At 43.2% G+C, this 17356-nt stretch overlaps 1 protein-coding gene across 1 annotated transcript in view; it reads left to right on the top strand.

Annotated features, from left to right (window-relative positions):
* Nucleotides 1-17356, top strand: part of LOC146798096 (cytochrome P450 2G1-like) — a 1456444-nt gene that overhangs the window by 1307005 nt on the left and 132083 nt on the right. Inside the window, exon 9 of the mRNA XM_085625316.1 lies at nt 8444-8585. Within this exon, the coding sequence (XP_085481442.1) occupies nt 8444-8585 (142 nt within the window). The remainder of the gene's footprint in view (nt 1-8443; nt 8586-17356) is intronic.

Genomic DNA, 17356 nt, shown 5'->3' with positions numbered 1-17356 from the left:
ATTAAAAGCACAGGGATGTATTTATGAGAGGCTTGGCTATCACAGTGTCATTATTTAATGCTCTGGCGATGCAAGCCTCTCAATCATATCTGTGAAGTGAGGCAAAGTCAATCTGAGTGGCTTTTCTTGGCCTCATAACTATGGAGTAAAACAAAGCATCGCAAGTTGCTACCTTGCCTTACTCTGCATCAAGGAGGCATTCCATGGGCATTGCAGTGGGTTTTCCCATGCAGCACCCATGCATTTTGATGATGCCCCAGATTTACTTAATCACATAAACCTGGCGAAGTGGCAAACCATTACCCCTCCCCACCAGAGTAGGCGTAACAAGGAGAAATATTTTAATTTCTGATCATGTTTTCTTCTTTCCCTGTGTGCTGCATTCTCCACTCACAGAGAATGTATATACTATGCGCTAACAGCTGTAGGAGTGTGGTTCTATATATAGTGCATGAAAATGAAGTACACTATACAGAGAGTCCAGTGGATCCCAGATTGGTATACAGAGGCAAAAGTAGATAATACTAACGCTCTTTTTGTGGTAGGATGGGAGAGCAGTTAGGCTTATTAGAGGGTAGTGCTAAGCATTTAATGCACTCACAGAGGCAATAAATGACACACACACCCAAGAATAAATCTGAGACCAATTTGTAAAAATAAAATCAGATTTTATATAATTTGTCCGACCAAGAACTTAATTCTAAGGTAAGTACTTTTTAAGATGTGGGTTTTCAAAGTTCTCAAAATATCACACTCTTGTGCTCAATTTCACACCATAGAAGTTGGAAGTTGATAGGAGAAAATAGGAAAATGCATATAAAATCATGCAGTTGGATCTCGAGTTTTACCTTCTGGATTTTTTTTAAGTAGCAAGGCCGGTCCAATGTTCTACCAGTGGTTTGTCAGGAGTGTCCGGGATTCGGCCGGAATCAGGGTGCTGAGGTCATTGATAGCAGGTGCGCTACGGAGAAGAGGCTATCAAAAAACACATTACACGAAGGTACTTAACGGTAAGCCCGCCGAGTCCCACTCAAGGGAGCAGATCGTAAGGGCCTCAAGACCATGGAAACACAACTGTTTAATCAGTACCCAGACAGGACCGGCTGGGTGCAGAGCAGATAGGCATGTATGAAGATGTCTTTGCAGTCAGGGGCAGGCAGGTTGCAGGGACAATTCTGGGACAGCTGGGCCACTCACATAGTGAGTCTCAGGGTTCCTGACATCCCTTGACTGGTACTTGCTTCCTGGGCAGATGGAGTCCAGACTGAACTCTTCATCTTGTTACAGGTTACAGGGGGTCTATTACCTATTCATCATTAGCATCTTTATTCGATTCACAGAATCATAAAAGCATAAATACAAAAACATAAAAATGGAAAATCTATTTACATGTGCAAAACTTTAGTCCATCCATTAATAATTTACAATACAGGGGATAACACCTTGTTCTATCATTAGCAGCAACATAGTCATTTCCCTAAAATTCAAAGTGCATAGCTCGCAGATAATTTTTCATTAGTCCTACTTTAACATATGGGTTACTCCATGGTACTTCAGGGCCATTTGCTCATTATTTCCATAAAGTGCAAAGTGCAAAGTGCAAAAATAAGAAGGTTATACATTTTGCATGGCATCGTATGTTCATAACTCTTCCAAGATAAAAGTGTATACAATCATCAACTATCAACAGTTCAGCATTTTGATTTTCCGTGTAAATCTCATATGATTGCAATATATCATAAGATTCATAGAGTTAGAATTAGAGCCCTTTCTTTATCCTAGTATAATTGACAGCCAATAAAAATCTACTAATACCAAATTACCTATTGGTACAGAACGGCTCTGGTTGGTCCTGGTGTCTTCACACTTGACGGGGAGACAGATCTAGCTCTTAAGAGCTGATGTACCTCTTTTTGCTTGGATGCTGTGTCGGAGTCACCAGGTAGCAACATGTCGGTAAACCAGCCTCTGTTGGTTTGTTGCCTGCAGACTGCATGGGAATAGTTCCTCTAACCCAAAAAGTTCTCTGGTTATTGGTGAAGAGCTGGAGGTGCTTCAGGGTTCTTGGAGGTGACACAGTTGCAGGACAGGACAGCACACCACAGTGGTTGAGTAATGGGAGCAGCAGGCAGGGTCTCATGCCAACATTCTGCAGCAGGTCCTCGGGTTATCAGCTCTTCTTTGTCCGTGATTTCTTTGTATCTATCATAGCTAAATTCAGGGTCCAGGGATGTCACCTAAATACTAAATTTAGGGATGTTGACAGTGGTAACAGGTAGTGCCAATGTACGACTTATCTTTAGGGTGTCTACACCCTCTAAGTCACCACTTTCTATGAAAAGGGTACTATCCTAGGCATGATAGGTTAATTCCTCCATCTCAAGATGGAGGAATTGGAAAAGTAATGTCCACATAACCTGTCCTAATTTAGGGGTGGTGCTGGCTGAATGTGGGCACCCCTCCTATGCTTGTCCTCTGGCCAAATGTGGAGTAGGATATGGGGACTTGCATCTTCCACAATCAGAGATCCCTGGGTTGCAACTCAATGGTGTAATTTTCGTCTCCTGAGGCTCAGCCGGGAGTTGTATTTCACTTTTGCTGCTATTGCTGTATTTGCACAAACTAAGCCTTTTTAAGTAATGTAATTAGGTGTATTTACTGGCTTTAACTTGTCATTTTTAAAAAACACTGGAATTTACCTGCATTTTGCTTGTGGGGGGTTATATTTACATTCCTCCTCCTCTGCTCTCTGCACACGGTAGGGGCTCTTCCGCGCTGAAAATGCGGGCCGCCATTTTGGGTAGGTCAGGGGTAGACGCTCTAGTTGTTTACAGGAAGAGACTATTTGAACACACACTGGCACGAGCGCGCTCAGTGTAATTTTCGTCTCCTGAGGCTCAGCCGGGAGTTGTATTTCACTTTTGCTGCTATTGCTGTGTTTGCACAACGAAGCCTTTTTAAGTAATGTAATTAGGTGTATTTACTGGTTTTAACTTGTCATTTTTAAAAAACACTGGAATTTACCTGCATTTTGCTTGTGGTCGGTGATATTTACGTTCCTCCTCCTCTGGTCTCTGCACACGGTAGAGGCTCTTCCGCGCTGAAAACGCGGAGCCGCCATTTTGGGTAGGTTAGGGGTAGACGCTCTAGTTGTTTACAGGAAGAGACTATTTAAACACACACTGGCGCGAGCATGCCGGTGGCACGCCAAAGGCAAGCCCGTCTGCGCCCGTCCGCGACCAGGGCGCGACGGGCGCCAGCCTCTTCGATGAGGGAAAATCAGGTATTTCTAGTACTAAGCTGCAATTTGATAGATTATTTTTGCATAGGATTTTCTCTAAAATTAACCCTAGTAATAAGCCCCACCTCTGTGCTTGCATTAACCCTGAGGAGGGTCTCACAAGGCATCGAACAGAATGCCCAGGTTGTAGAATGGAAATCCCAGAGCTTCTGTTCCTGCCCATTGACTTTACAATTGGGAAAGAAAAGCGGGAAACTGAAATAAATATTAGTAATTGGAAATGTGTCCTTATGAATATAAGATCATTAATTAAACATAGCCTGGAATGTGCATCATTTATAGAGGATGAAGGCGTACAAATCGCTTTTATTACAGAATCATGGACAGATAATGCTTCGGGTCCAGATCTAGTCATAGCTACGCCTCCCAACTATGTCTGTCATATCCTGAGTAGGTCCACTGGAAGAGGAGGTGGGCTAGCAATCATATATCACTCTTCCTTGGTGGCCATTTTTAAGGCAGGGCAGGTGGAAGGCTGCGAAGTATTGGACTTCTCCTTTCACCTTTCCCCAAACTACACCTTTCAAGGTGCCCTGATTTATAGACCACCGGGCCCAAGAAGTAGTTTTTGCTCTCAGGCTGGAAAATTTGTGGAGAGTAGTATTATCACTAGCTCCTATACAGTTTTAGGGGATTTAAATTTTTATTTGGAAGATTTCCTAGATAATGACACAGCCAAATTATTAGATCTTATGAAGGGTAATAATTTAAGGCAATTGGTGTTCAGTTCAACCCATCAGGCTGGACAAACACTAGATGGTATTTTTGCAAATAATTTGCAACTACAGGTTTTGTCTGTTTTACCCCTAATCTGGTCGGATCATAAAGTGGTTCTTTTTAATCTATCCATTCCTGTGCAAACAGCTCACAAACCGATGAAAAGAGAATTAATGCTTAGATCCTGGAACAGGGTATCAGCTGGGGACCTCATCGAGGTCCTCAATAATACCTTAGTCCCGCCTCCAGATAATCTGGATAAGGCCACAAGATGCTATTCATCTTGGTTAGAGGCGGCAGATCAAAAACTAGCTCCAATTAAAAGGTACCAGGTCACAAGACAAACACCTTCCGCGCCCTGGTACTCTCAGGAGCTGAGAGATCAAAAACTAATTTGTAAGCATCAGGAGAGAATATGGCGAAGAAATTACCTAGACTGTGATAAAGAGGAGTATAAATGTGGACTAGCTAAATATAAAAAGCTGATCCACAGCACCAAGGCGGCTTATTTTGCCCTGAAAATTAGAAAAGCTACAAACTCAGCTAGAGAACTCTTCAACACAGTTACTAATCTGGCCAATCCAGGAGCCATTACTATTAAGCCTAGCAAGGGACTCTGTGACAAACTCGCCAACTTCTTTTATGAGAAGGTGAATGTTATTTTTTCCGCCTTTTCCTAGGCGAAATCTGAGATAACTATGAATAACGGGAAGGACCTCATAGTAGCCAATAAAGCTTGTCTAGATCAATTTCAGGAACTTTCTATTAATGACACTATTAACATTATGACAGGGATCAAATCAGGATCCCCCTCAGATCCTTGCCCGATATCTATAGCTAAATTAGCAATAGAACCAATCTCACAAGCTCTCACGCCCATTTTAATGCAATGTATAAGGAGGGATATTTTCCCAAAGAATGGAAAAAAAACTATATTCTGCCTCTCCTAAAAAAAACAAATCTGGATATAAAAGACCCTAATAATTTCAGGCCCATTTCTAGACTGTCATTGCCGGCCAAAATCGTGGAAAAAAATCTTAACACTCAACTCAGTTTGTAATTGGAGGCGGCACAAGATCTGCACCCCACTCAACACGGAATTGGCTCTTCTTAAACCTATCGAAGAGATCCGAGCCATTTTAGATAATGGAGGTAAGGCCGTTCTCATCATGCTGGATCTCTCTGCAGCTTTTGATATGGTCCATCACGATTTGTTGATGGACCGGCTGCAGGAGATCGGAGTTCAGGGACCCGCATGGAACCTACTGAAGTCCTTCCTCACTAACCGAAGTCAGTTAGTATCACTTGGGGAATTCTCTTCGGAATCCTTTTCTCTACCTTGTGGGGTTCCACAGGGGTCCTCGCCAAGCCCCACTCTGTTTAATGTCTATGTTTCTTCCCTGGCACTACTCATTCAGTCTTTCGGGTTTAGCCTGACTTCCTATGCCGATGAAACACAAGTTGTGGTGTCTGTACAAACACATGAATGGCAAAAGACGGCATCGTGTTTTAGGGACTGTATGAGTGTGGTGGGGAAATGGATGGTCAGAAACTGTTTGAAACTGAATTCTAACAAAACTGAGGTGGTCTGCTTTGGTAATGCCACTTCGTTTTGGACCCCGGAATGGTGGCCGGACTCTATGGGCCTACTTCCTAACAACAGGAAAAAGGTAAACAATCTAGGAGTTTTGGTGGATCACAAGCTCAGTTTTAGTGATCAAGTGAATGCAGTGTCCGCTGCCACTTCTTTTGCCTTAAGATCTTGTAAGAAAGTTCTTCCATTTCTGCCCATAGAGTGCCATCAAACAGTAGTTACAACACTTACTATGTCCAGGTTGGATTACTGCAATGGTCTATATCTCAATATCCAGGAAGGAATAATGAATAGACTGCAATTATTGCAGAATGCCGCTGCTAGGCTTATATCAGGCATCCCCAAGTATGCCTCAGTCTCAAAGGAGATAAGGAGGCTTCATTGGCTCCCTATAAGAAAACACACCCAATTTAAGGCTTTATGTTTGGTGTATAAAGCGGTCCATGGAACAGGTTCAGCATAATTAAAAGAGCAATTAGTATGGTATATTTCTGCCCGAATGCTTAGGTCAGGTGCCGCAAAACTAGTCTGTGTTCCTCGTGCAAAAAAAGCCTCCTGGGGGGGGGGGGCAGAAGCTTTGTAGTGAACGCAGCCAAAGCATGGAATAAGCTCCCTTTACATATAAGAGAGCTCACTAATCTCTTGGCTTTTCGTAAAGCCTTAAAAACGTGGCTATTTGCAGAATAATTTCTCCTGTGTGATGCTGAGTTTCTTTGTTGCATTTTACACAGCGCCAGGACACCCTCGGGTAAAAGCAGCGCTTTACAAATGTTATAAAATAAAATAAAAATAAATAAAAGGCAGCATCATCTTCAAAGCTTCCCACCCTGGAATGCCATTCTGGCTTGAGCTGGCTTTGTTCTTGGCCTCTGAGCACGCAGGTTCTCACCCCATGAGGTTAGAAACAGGTCTGGTTGTGGAAGGCTTGCTAATACTAGTCAGAGACCACACCAGTGTTTGGTGGGTTTTCAGGGGACCCTCGAAGGTGTCCCCTGTGTGCATGTATTAATACATCCAACATTGGCATCAGTGAGGATTTATTAAGACAAGAAGTTTGGTACCCAACTTCTTGGGGTACAGTGAAGCCATCATGGAGATAGGAAACTTGTGACAAGTACTAGGCCCATGTTTTCTCTATGGCTTCCCTCAGCACTTACAATATCCAAAAATGGACTTAGATATTGTAGGGTCATATCTGTTCATGCAGATGTGTCTACACATGGGATATAGTGGACCCTGCCTTAGGGAAGTAAGGCTGGCAGTCGGAATGAGTTATCTATACATCATGCAGTGTCTGTGGGCATGGCAATCAGGGCTGTGTGCTATTTCAACTCTTCACTTTTCTCTGCACCAAGACACGCAGCCTGCAATGGCAGTGTGAATGGACTTGGTGAGAGGTCCCTAGGGTGGCTCAATTTGCGCTGCATTCCTTCCTAGTGGACCCTCTTCAGTGCCAATGTCCTCGGTACCAGGGATACCATTTACTAGGGACTTATACAGATTGCTGAAGATGTGTTAATAGTGGTACAGTTTTTAGGGAGAGAACACTGGTTAGCAGGGAGACCCAGTATACCTCAGTTAAAGTTGCATCACATACCAGGGAAAAAGTGGTGTTGGCGGGGGGGTACTACACCAAGAACCCATTTTCCTACAACAGCTGGCAGCTTCCAGGCTCTGTAATTTGCTTCATTGCCTATTGTATTCAGATCCGGCTTTCAGTTGTATGCAGCAAATACATTAACCATTCTATGATTCATTGCCACTAGTAGTAAAAGTATATTTTGGTAAAAATAATCCCTTAAAAACCATTAGAAGAGTCACTAGTCATAATAATATATGCAATGTACAATAGTTCATAAAATCTATGTAAAAATAATAATATTAATCTTAAAATTGTTTCAAAAATTGATTGATCCATCATCAGTTATTGTACAGTGAGACAGTGTTTCCTTACACACCATGCATATTAATCATATTAATAAAATCTGGACAGGGGGGTATTCAGGACCCCTAATAAGGCTGAATAAGTCCATTGAGGAAATGTCTAACCTTTTAATATTAAAGCCCAAAAATAGTTTAACCTGTATAATTAGAGGCTCTCCCTACAGCAAAAGACGGTGTTCCATTGAACTATTGGGTGCTTTATGCACTAGTATTAGCTTCAGATACATTATTTCAGTGGCCACATCTTGAACTGCAAGCCTCAGTGTAATGTGACAGAGCTGCCTGAATTTGGACAACAGGTGAGCAGTAGCAACAGTATTCATTTTATCATTGTTTCTGCATGGATATAATCATGATAAATGCTAATGTGCTCAACCTACAGAATGAATGGCGTTTATCTGAGCCCCATCATGCTGAAAAGTTTGCTATATTACCCTAGTGTGGTGCTCTGCAACATTGGAATCAAAAGTCATGCTTACAGTTTTCCAGACCTTTCACTCGTTTTGCTCGACTTTTTCCTCACCAGCATCAACTTTGTATTAGATAAATATTTCTGTGATGCAACAACTAGGCAATCTGGATTCTTGAAAGAAATTCATGCTCCCCTGGGGAAGCAACTATATACAGGTACATTCCCTAGAACTATTTCTCAATCTAGCTACTTCAAACAATACATACATCCTGGAATTATCTCATGATAGGTGTAAACAGATATTATTGTTCAATGGAGGAAAACATGTTTACTTCTGTTAGTTGTTTTAATTTCTATAAGTCTGTTAAAATGTTTTTGGAGATTTCTCTTTCAAATAATGTAGTTCTTATGGCTTATTTTACTCTAGTTGCCCGTATTCTTAGTTTCTTGTTTCTACATTTTGTTGCTTTTGCAGGGGACTGATGTGTTCTTCATGCTTGGTACTGTATTGTGGGATCCAGAAAACTTCAGTAACCCAGAAGAATTCACACCTCAGAACTTCTTGAATGATGATGGCAGTTTCAAGAAAAATGATGCTTTCATGCCGTTTTCCGCAGGTACAAATTAAAGCTGTATTCTCAGCCAATGGCATTTATCACACATTAGTACCCTTCACCACTAGACTGGTCCCGATATTTAAAGTTTTAAATTCATTTGAATTGACAAGACTGCTAGTTTTTCATGGCAGATGGAAGTAATTTCCAGACAAGGTCAAGTAAAGATGATGGTCCCGTTTCACAAAGGTACTACTCATAAAAGTCCGTTGTGAATGCGAAAAGTTAAACTTTACGACTTTTGGTATTCGCAAAGGGCAGTTACGAGTAGTAAATGCCCTTTGTGAATACTGAAAGGCGTTAAATTAGACTTTTGTTTCAATTTACCTTTGTGAATTGGTCCTGAAGATATTAAATATGGACCATGAAGTGGTTGTTATAGTGTCTGCCATTCCACTGACAAGTTCATGATTTTGGATGGACCTCTAACAGCCTGAAAGAGGATGATTTACAGTTTGGTAGAAAAAAGGAACTTATGATAATCACATCACCTAGATTCGGTCTGACACCCTGATGGGGTGGCAGTGCGCTGACCTTTATGCGGTGGCTCCTGCTTGCTTCACAGATAAATTGAGGCACAGTAGGATGGACCCCGCTGCCAGTCCGAATCCCTGAGACTACAGAAGCAGCCCACTGTAGCACCTGAATCTGCTGGCTCACCTTAAAATTTGGAGTCAGCAGTGATGCTAGTGAATGAGTGCCCTCCATTGGGTGGAGGGGGCTAATGATTATCTCTGCCTCATCAACATCTAATGACCCCTCCCTTTCACTAAGCTACAAATATAGCTCTAGGCCTCCATGCGCCCAACCTGATTTCCCTCTATATTGGAACGCTGAGCTGCCTGCCTCATAGATATCCACACCATGTGAACTGTCATCTCCTGTTGAGGGTTCTCTACATTGCATGGGTACATTGACACCACTGGTTGAGTGTTTTTTACTGAGTAGCAGGGTACAGCTGAAAAGCCTTCCAGCTGCTCGATCCCATGATACAAAGTGCAGGCAAGACCTCCAACCAAGTCAACTCCCATGTCCTGAGCGGCAACAACCAATCCTACTAAACCTGCTTAGCCAGCCTCTGGCCATGGGGAAGATGGACCCTAAGCAGGTGAAGCTTGAATCCGATGCACTACTCATAGCTAAGCGCCAATTGGAGGTGTGGATTGACTCCTTGAAGAAAGAAACAAGTGGCCCTCAATGTGAAGAAGATGAGGGAACCCTGTGTCTCTTGCTCAAAATGCACTCCAGCCTGTGCAAATTGATGACAAGCTTGATCATCTCAGAATCCGCCTTGACCAATTGAAGGAGAAAATGGATAAGCATGGAAGTTGACTGGGCAAGTCAGATCATAGGATCTCAGGTAGAAGATGTAGCTGAAAAACCTGGAAGATGCCCATCTGACTGCTGAAATGACCAAAGTAGTGGCGAAAAATAAAGTGCTTGAGTCGTGCTCCAGGAGTAATAATCTTCACATGGTTGGTCTGAAGGGGTCCATGAATGTGAAAAGGATGGAGACATTCGAGGAACAGCTTCTCAGAAAGCTGGTAGGCAAACACAATTTCTCCCAAATCATTGTGGTAAAGAGTTCCCAAAGATCACAGGGCCCCAGATCCCTGCCTGGAGCTCAACCACCCTTGGTGCATGCATGGCAAAACTAAAATGCAGGGATCAGGACACCATGCTCCACATTTCAAGAGAAAAAGACTTCTGAAGTAACAAGGGTTAAGTTCTCCATCTATCTGGATTTCGTTGTGGCAGTCCAGGAGGCCTGCCGTGCCTTTGCCGAGGTAAAAAAACTACAATGATCTAAAGACATCACACCTACATTACTATATGTCTTGCTAGGTTATGTTTCCAATTAAATAATCACACCATGTGTATCACCTCCTTGAAACAGGCTTTGAAATTCATTTAATCCCACTTCAAACAGCATGGCCGGAGGCCTGGTGTCCTGATGGCCCACCTCCATAATCAGAAGATTCAGATACCTCCTGCAAAGACTTGTTCAGCTATGTAGAGTAAAAAAGAGGCACAAACTCAGTAAATAGTATCAGTGTGCATTATATTGGTGTATACATTCTGTGTTTCTGCACTGGTGCCAGAAAATACTTGAGTGCTCCCTGGCCATATGTTCCACATGTTTCTTATAATTTCTGGTAACGCTACTGGACTAGCATAATTTTAGCTCAATCCTGTTACGATTGGTTAGGCCACATATATATTTACATTTGGCCTCATGTACTCATGTGATGCAATAATACTAATGAGATATGGTGCACCAAAGACATAGAAAGTTAATTTATTGTGCATTTTGACATTTATGTGTGTGCATGTTAATCTTGTTTCCTTTTCAGAAACATCTGAATAGCTGATGTTAATATTCCATAGGTTTAGATTGTATGGTGGTGTGCTAAAATACAGTGCATTCTCCAGGGATTATGAAAATGAATTATTTGTGTGTGCAATGCTTTTCTAATAAAATGTGACCAGTTGTTTTCGATTAATAATATATGTATCAATATTATGCTGTATATGAGTACAGTATAATATAGCTTGATTCCTTTTTCAAAAATGTCATTTATTGGATTATATGTAGGTTGTAGAACTAATATGCCTTTAAAGAAAACTATTAAGTTAGCATGACGGTGGGCCTTAAGCTTACAGTTGCGACATTTATTATTAATATGTAAGTTATTTTTCTGCAGGTTTCCTCCTTCATCTGCAGGTACAGAACAAAGACATTCATTAGTTAGTGAAAGGCACATTATATCTCTGATATAGTGATGGGAGGAAGAATTGTGAAAGTCAAACATCTTTAATGAAGAACAAAGGGAGAATTACCAGTTAGTTGTATCGGATGAAGAGATGAACCCAAGGATGCTTTAGAAGCGCAGACTGGAATATGGGAGTAGTGTTCAAGGTGCCAAGTTCTTTTCTGGAAACTGGAAAACTACTGTGATATTTATAAGGTCATATTACTTGAATGCTCTGTGTGCATTTTAATTAGTGAATCCACCTCAGGGTCAGTCAGATTTCCTTTAGACTTGGAGAGGTACAGACCTCTGTTGACATCTCTGATTGTGTGGCTTTATGCTATATATGATTCTTCACCTATAGAACTTCTACAAAGGTTCTGATGATGACACCTTTCTTGTTGTATTCTTTTAATAGGGTTTTCCCTATCCTTAGTTTAGTGCAGGGTTTATAAGATGTTACAAATCTTTTCCATATATAAGTAGAAGGATCGAAACCAATTGTCTAGTCATCAAATCCTTTTCCATATTTTCTGTATTACGACTACAGAAATTCCTATATGCTCTGTGCTGTTGAGGAATAATATTGTACAACTCTTTTGTCGTCCTTTGATAATCTTTTATTTTTAAAGTGTTTTCTTGAGATTGAAATGTATCGGTCTGGCTTTGAGTTTGTAATAAACCCTTTAACTTCAAGCTATCGGCTAAAACTTTAATTGTGTGGTCTGAAATTATCACACTGTACCGTAACATTTGAATTGCTGTAAATGCCTTTCCCTCTCAGGCTGCTACAAAGGAGTATTGACAAGAGTTTAATTGTAAGAAATGGCTCAGAGAATTCTCAGATGGCAGCATACCAAGGATGTTTGGCGCCTGAAGTAGAGAGGTTAGAAATCTGTCTCTTTAGAATAGTCCAAATCCATTCTCAGACCCTAGTGCCCATGTTTTGACTTGGTGATGCTCCAGTGGTTTAAGATCGAGCTGTAACAGCAGAGGAGTGGATATCAATAGAGTTGTGTGTAAAAGGCTTATGCTTAGCTTGCAGTGGTTGTGACATTTGTGTGGTGTCTCGTGGAGATTGCATGATATGATGTGGCAAGTTGATGTCAGGGCTGGCTCTAGGGTGGTGCGATTGATGCCACCACAATGGGCGCTGACTTGGGGTGGGAGCTCCATGTTTATTGTTTTAATAGCAATTTTCAAGCATCAATAAAAATGTCACAATAACTCCCGTGATTAATGTTCTTCCTGGAGAGAGACCAGCACTTTGTCTGGTAATGGAAGTTTTGAGTCATCATAGCGCAGAAGGCTAATGTGCCTAATGAAAAGAACGTGTCCCATTCAGATCACTAAGTGCATACACTCTAAATAGGTCGATGGGTTATCGCATTTGTCAGAGAGATCCTTTTGTTACTTGCAGTTTAAAAGTTAAAATCCTAATATACAGCAGTGAGCTATTGCCTATCATCAAAGAGCTGCTTGCAAACTGCAAGGAATATATTACAGCTACATGTTTTTTTGTCCAGTTTTTCCTTATCCTAATATTGCAAAAAAGGGTTCATTTGGGTAGAAATCAGTACTTATTATTAAAGAAAACTCCTAACAATGGTGTTACATTTTAAATTCTAAATTTGTGCTTTTCTAGACCAAGGACTCAACCCCTTCGGTGTGTCGGACGCCTGAGCTCCGTCCGAAGCATCAGTGCTCATGTGCATCGGACGGCCCCCCAACAGCTTCTCCAGCTGCGGAAGAGCTTCTCCAGCTCCTGAGGCATGTCGCGCTAATGTCATTTCATTGAAACCAAAACTGAAATGAGCCAAGAGGCTCATCTCAGTTTCACTTTCTACGTGCTCAGTGGGCTATCTCAGCCCACTGGGCATGTAGAAAGCCAGGAGAGGTATTGTTGTAAAGGGGAGAATCTCCCCAGGAGGGCGATCCCAAAGCAGGGATCCACCCACTAGGCACCAGGGAGGGGGAAGCGGCCCCTTGGGCAAGGATCTTTGCTCCCCCATAATCATTATGGCAAATTCAGTCTTTCTGCCCCCTGGGGCAGAAATGCCACTAGATACCAGGGATTTGTTTCTAATTTGAATTAGGGCTGGGGGCTGCCCAATATGGGCATGCCAATGTCCCCACCTGCCACCAAATGATAATCTTTCTGCCACCCTGGGGGACAGAAAGCCCACTAGATACCAGGGATTTTTTTCTAATTTGAATTAGGGGTGGGGGCTCCCTAATATGGGCATGCCAATGCCCCCACCTGCCACAAAAGTACAGTCTTTCTGCCCCCCGAGGTGGCAGAAAGTCCACTAGAAACCAGGGACTTTTTTCAAATGCTAATTAGTGGTAGGGGTTGCCCAATATGAGCAAGCCAATGCCCCCACCAACACAAAATTGCAGCCTTTCTGCCCCCCTGGGGGGCAGATGGGGGAAATAGCTCCCAATCTGCCCCTGGGGGGCGGAAAGCCCACTAGACACCAGCGATGTTTTCCTCCAATGAATTTAGAGGATGGGGTTGCACAAGATGGGCATGCCAATGCCCCCACCCTGCCCCCCCCCACACAATTCTAGTCGTTCTGCCACCCCTGGGGGGCAGATGGGGGCAGGAGCCCCCAATCTACCTCACTGGGGAGGCAGGGAGCACCTTAAATGAGGGATTATTTGTTTTACAGGCCCGGGGTGGGGGCTGCCACTGGGGGGGCAGAAAGCCCACTTAGTACCAGGGATGTTTTCTTTATATAGGTAGGGGTGGGGGCTGCCCAAAATGGACATGCCAATGCCCCACCCCAAAAAATGCTACAGTCTTTCTGCCCCCCCCCCGGGAGGCAGATGGGGCAATAGCCTTTTATCTGCCCCCAGGGGGGACAGAAAGCCCACTAACCGCCAGGATTTTGTTTCCTAAAATTCGGGATGGGTGCTGCCCAGAATGCGCATTCAAATGTCCCACTCCCCTCCAAAAAAGATGCCACTTTCTTTCTACCCCCCCAGGAGGCAGATGATGCAGTAGCCCCTGATCTGAACCTCAGGGGGGGGGGCGGCAGAGAGCCCACTATGCGCCAGAGATTAGCTTGGCTTGTTTTATACATTGAGGTGAGGCCTGCCCAGAATGGGCACCCCAATGCCGCCACCCCCCCAAAAGAATAGCCACAGTCTTTCTGCCCCCCTCTGGGGCATATTGAGGCAATATCCCCCGATTTCCCACCTCCCCAGGGTGGCAGAAAGCCCATTAGGTACTGACTTATTTTCAGAATGTGCCTACCTGTGGATTTTGGGTCCTCGCGCAGCCGGCACCTAGGGAAACATAGCAAACCTGTATATCTTTTACAAGTAGACACTAAGGGGAATCCAGGATGGGGTGACTTGTGTGGCTCTCACTAGGTTCTGTTACCCAGAATCCCTTGCAAACCTCAAACTTAGTTAAAAAAACACATTTTTCTCACATTTCTGTGATAGAACGTTCTGGGATATGCGTGGATCCACAAAATTCCACCCACCATGCATTCCCCAAAGTCTTCCAAGATAAATGGTACCTCACTTGTGTGGGTAAGCCTAGTGCCCGCAACAGGAAATGGCCCAAAACACACCATGGACACACCACATTTTTACAGAGAAAACTGAACCCTTTTGTGCAAAGTGCCTAGCTGTAGATTTTAAACTCTAGCTCCGCTGGCACCTCGGGGAACCTAGAAAACCTATACATTTTTTAAAACTAGATACCCAGGGGAACCTAGGATGGAGTGACTTGTCTGGTTCCCACCAGGTTCTGTTACCCAGAATCCCTTGCAACCCTCAAACTTTGTGGAAAAAACACCAATTTTCCTCACATTTGTGTGATGGAAAGTTCTTGAACCTGCATGGATTCACAAAACTCCACCCACCCCGCATTCTACAAAGTCTTCTGATAAAAATAGTACCTCACTTGTGTGGGTAGACCTAGTGCCCACAACAGGAAACGACACAAAACGCAACGTGGAAACACCACATTTTTACTGTAAAAACTGACCCTTTTTTTGCAAAGTGCCTAGCTGTAGATTTTGAACCCTAGCTCTGCCGGCACCTAGGGAAACCTAGCAAGCCTATACATTTTTGAAAACTGGACACCCAGGGGAATCCAGGATGGGATGACTTGTCTGGCTTTCACCAGGTTCTCTTACCCAGAATCCCTAGCAAACCTCAAACTTTGTACCCCCAAAAATGATTTTCCTCACATTTCTGTGATGGAGATTTCCAGAATCTGCGTGGATCCACAAAATTCCACCCTCCCTGCATTTTTCAAAGTCTTCCGATAAAAATGGTACCTCACTTGTATGTGTGGGTTGAGTACACGTAACAGGCAAGGACCCAAAACATATAGTGGAGACATCAAAATTACTCATCACAAAACGACCTGGTTTATGAAGAGGGGGCACCTGGGTTTTTGGCACCGGGCTCAGGAGCCATCTACGGAAACCTACTAAACCCCCACATTTCTGAAAACTAGCTACCCTGGGTAGTCTAGTGAGGTATAGCTTGTGTGGACCCCCCAACGGTTCCCTACCCAGAATACCCTGCAAACCTCAAACTTTGATGAAAGTATCACTTTTTCTGTGTGAGAAAGTTGTGGGATCACCGGGCTGACACCAATTTTCTACCACCTAGCACTACCCCAAGTCTCCTGATAAAAGTGGTACCTCACTAGTGTGGGTAAACATAGTGGTTGCAACAGGAAGTAGCCCAAATTGTACTGTGGAGTATTCAAAATTACCTATCATAAAACTACCTGGTTTTACGGGGGGGACCTGTTTTTTGGCCCGGGGCTCACGGCAATCTTGGGAATCCTACCAAACCCACACATTTCTGAACAGTAGACACCCTGGGGAGTCCAGTGAGGTATGGCTTGAGTGGATCCCCCAACGTTTTCATACCCAAAATCCCCTGCAAAACCCTAATTTAGCTGAAAAAACACTTTTTTTGTGTGGGATCACTGTGCCGGCACAAATACCCTACCATGTAGCATTCCCCATGGTCTATCGAGTAAAATGATAGCTCACTTGTGTAGCTGTCTAATGCAGAATCCCGTAAAAGAAATATTTTTTTTTTACATGTAGTGCTTAGAATTTGTGGTGCTATTCTTTTAATCTCTATGTTTTTGGCCCTCCCCAAGTAACAGGCCTTTGGCCCACCCATACAAGTGAGGTATCATTTTACTCGGGAGAACAACGGGAACGCTGAGGGGTAGGACATTTGTGCCGGCACGGTGATCCCACACTAAAATGTGTGGAAAAAGTGATACTTTCATCAAAGTTTGAGGTTTGCAGGGTATTCTGGGTAGGGAAACGTTGGGGGATCCATACAAGCTATACCTCCCTGGACTCCCCCGGGTCTCTAGTTTTCAGAAATGTGTGGGTTTGGTAGGTTTCCCTAGATGGCCGCCAAGCCCGGGACCAATAACTCATGTGACCCCCCTTGCAAAAGCAGACCGTTTTGTCATAGGCAATTTTGATATCACCACAATACGTTTTGGGCCCCTGGCCTGTAGCAGGTACTTGACCCACCCACATGAGTGAGGTACCATTTTTTTCGGGAGTCCTGGGGAAACGCTGGGTAGTAGGAAATTTGTGTCAGCCCAGTGATCCTACAACTTTCCCACACTGAAATTTGAGAAAAAATAGATTTTATCATCAATATTTTAGGTTTGCAGGGGATTCTGTGTAGGGAAATGTTGAGGGATCCACGCATGCCATACCTCCGTAGACTCCCCCAGGTCTCTAGTTTTCAGAAATATGTGGGTTTGGTAGGTTTCCCTAGATGGTCGCCAAGCTCGGGACCACAAACGCATGTGGAAATAGCTACTGTTTCTAAACTCTATATTTTGTTCCAATTTCAGAAATACATAGGTGTCTTTCATCCCGATTTTTAACTGTATATATTTTACCAAATGAATTGCTATATACCCGGTACATAATAAAAAACCATTGAAAGACGCTGCTCAGTAATTGGCTCTGGGTTCGTCTTGTTCTTGGTGAACCTACAAGTCCCATA

This window comes from Triturus cristatus, chromosome 9, assembly GCF_964204655.1.
Source record: "Triturus cristatus chromosome 9, aTriCri1.1, whole genome shotgun sequence".
NCBI lineage: Eukaryota > Metazoa > Chordata > Amphibia > Caudata > Salamandridae > Triturus > Triturus cristatus.
Note: the sequence above shows the minus strand (reverse complement) of the source record. Positions and strands in the feature narration are given on the sequence as shown.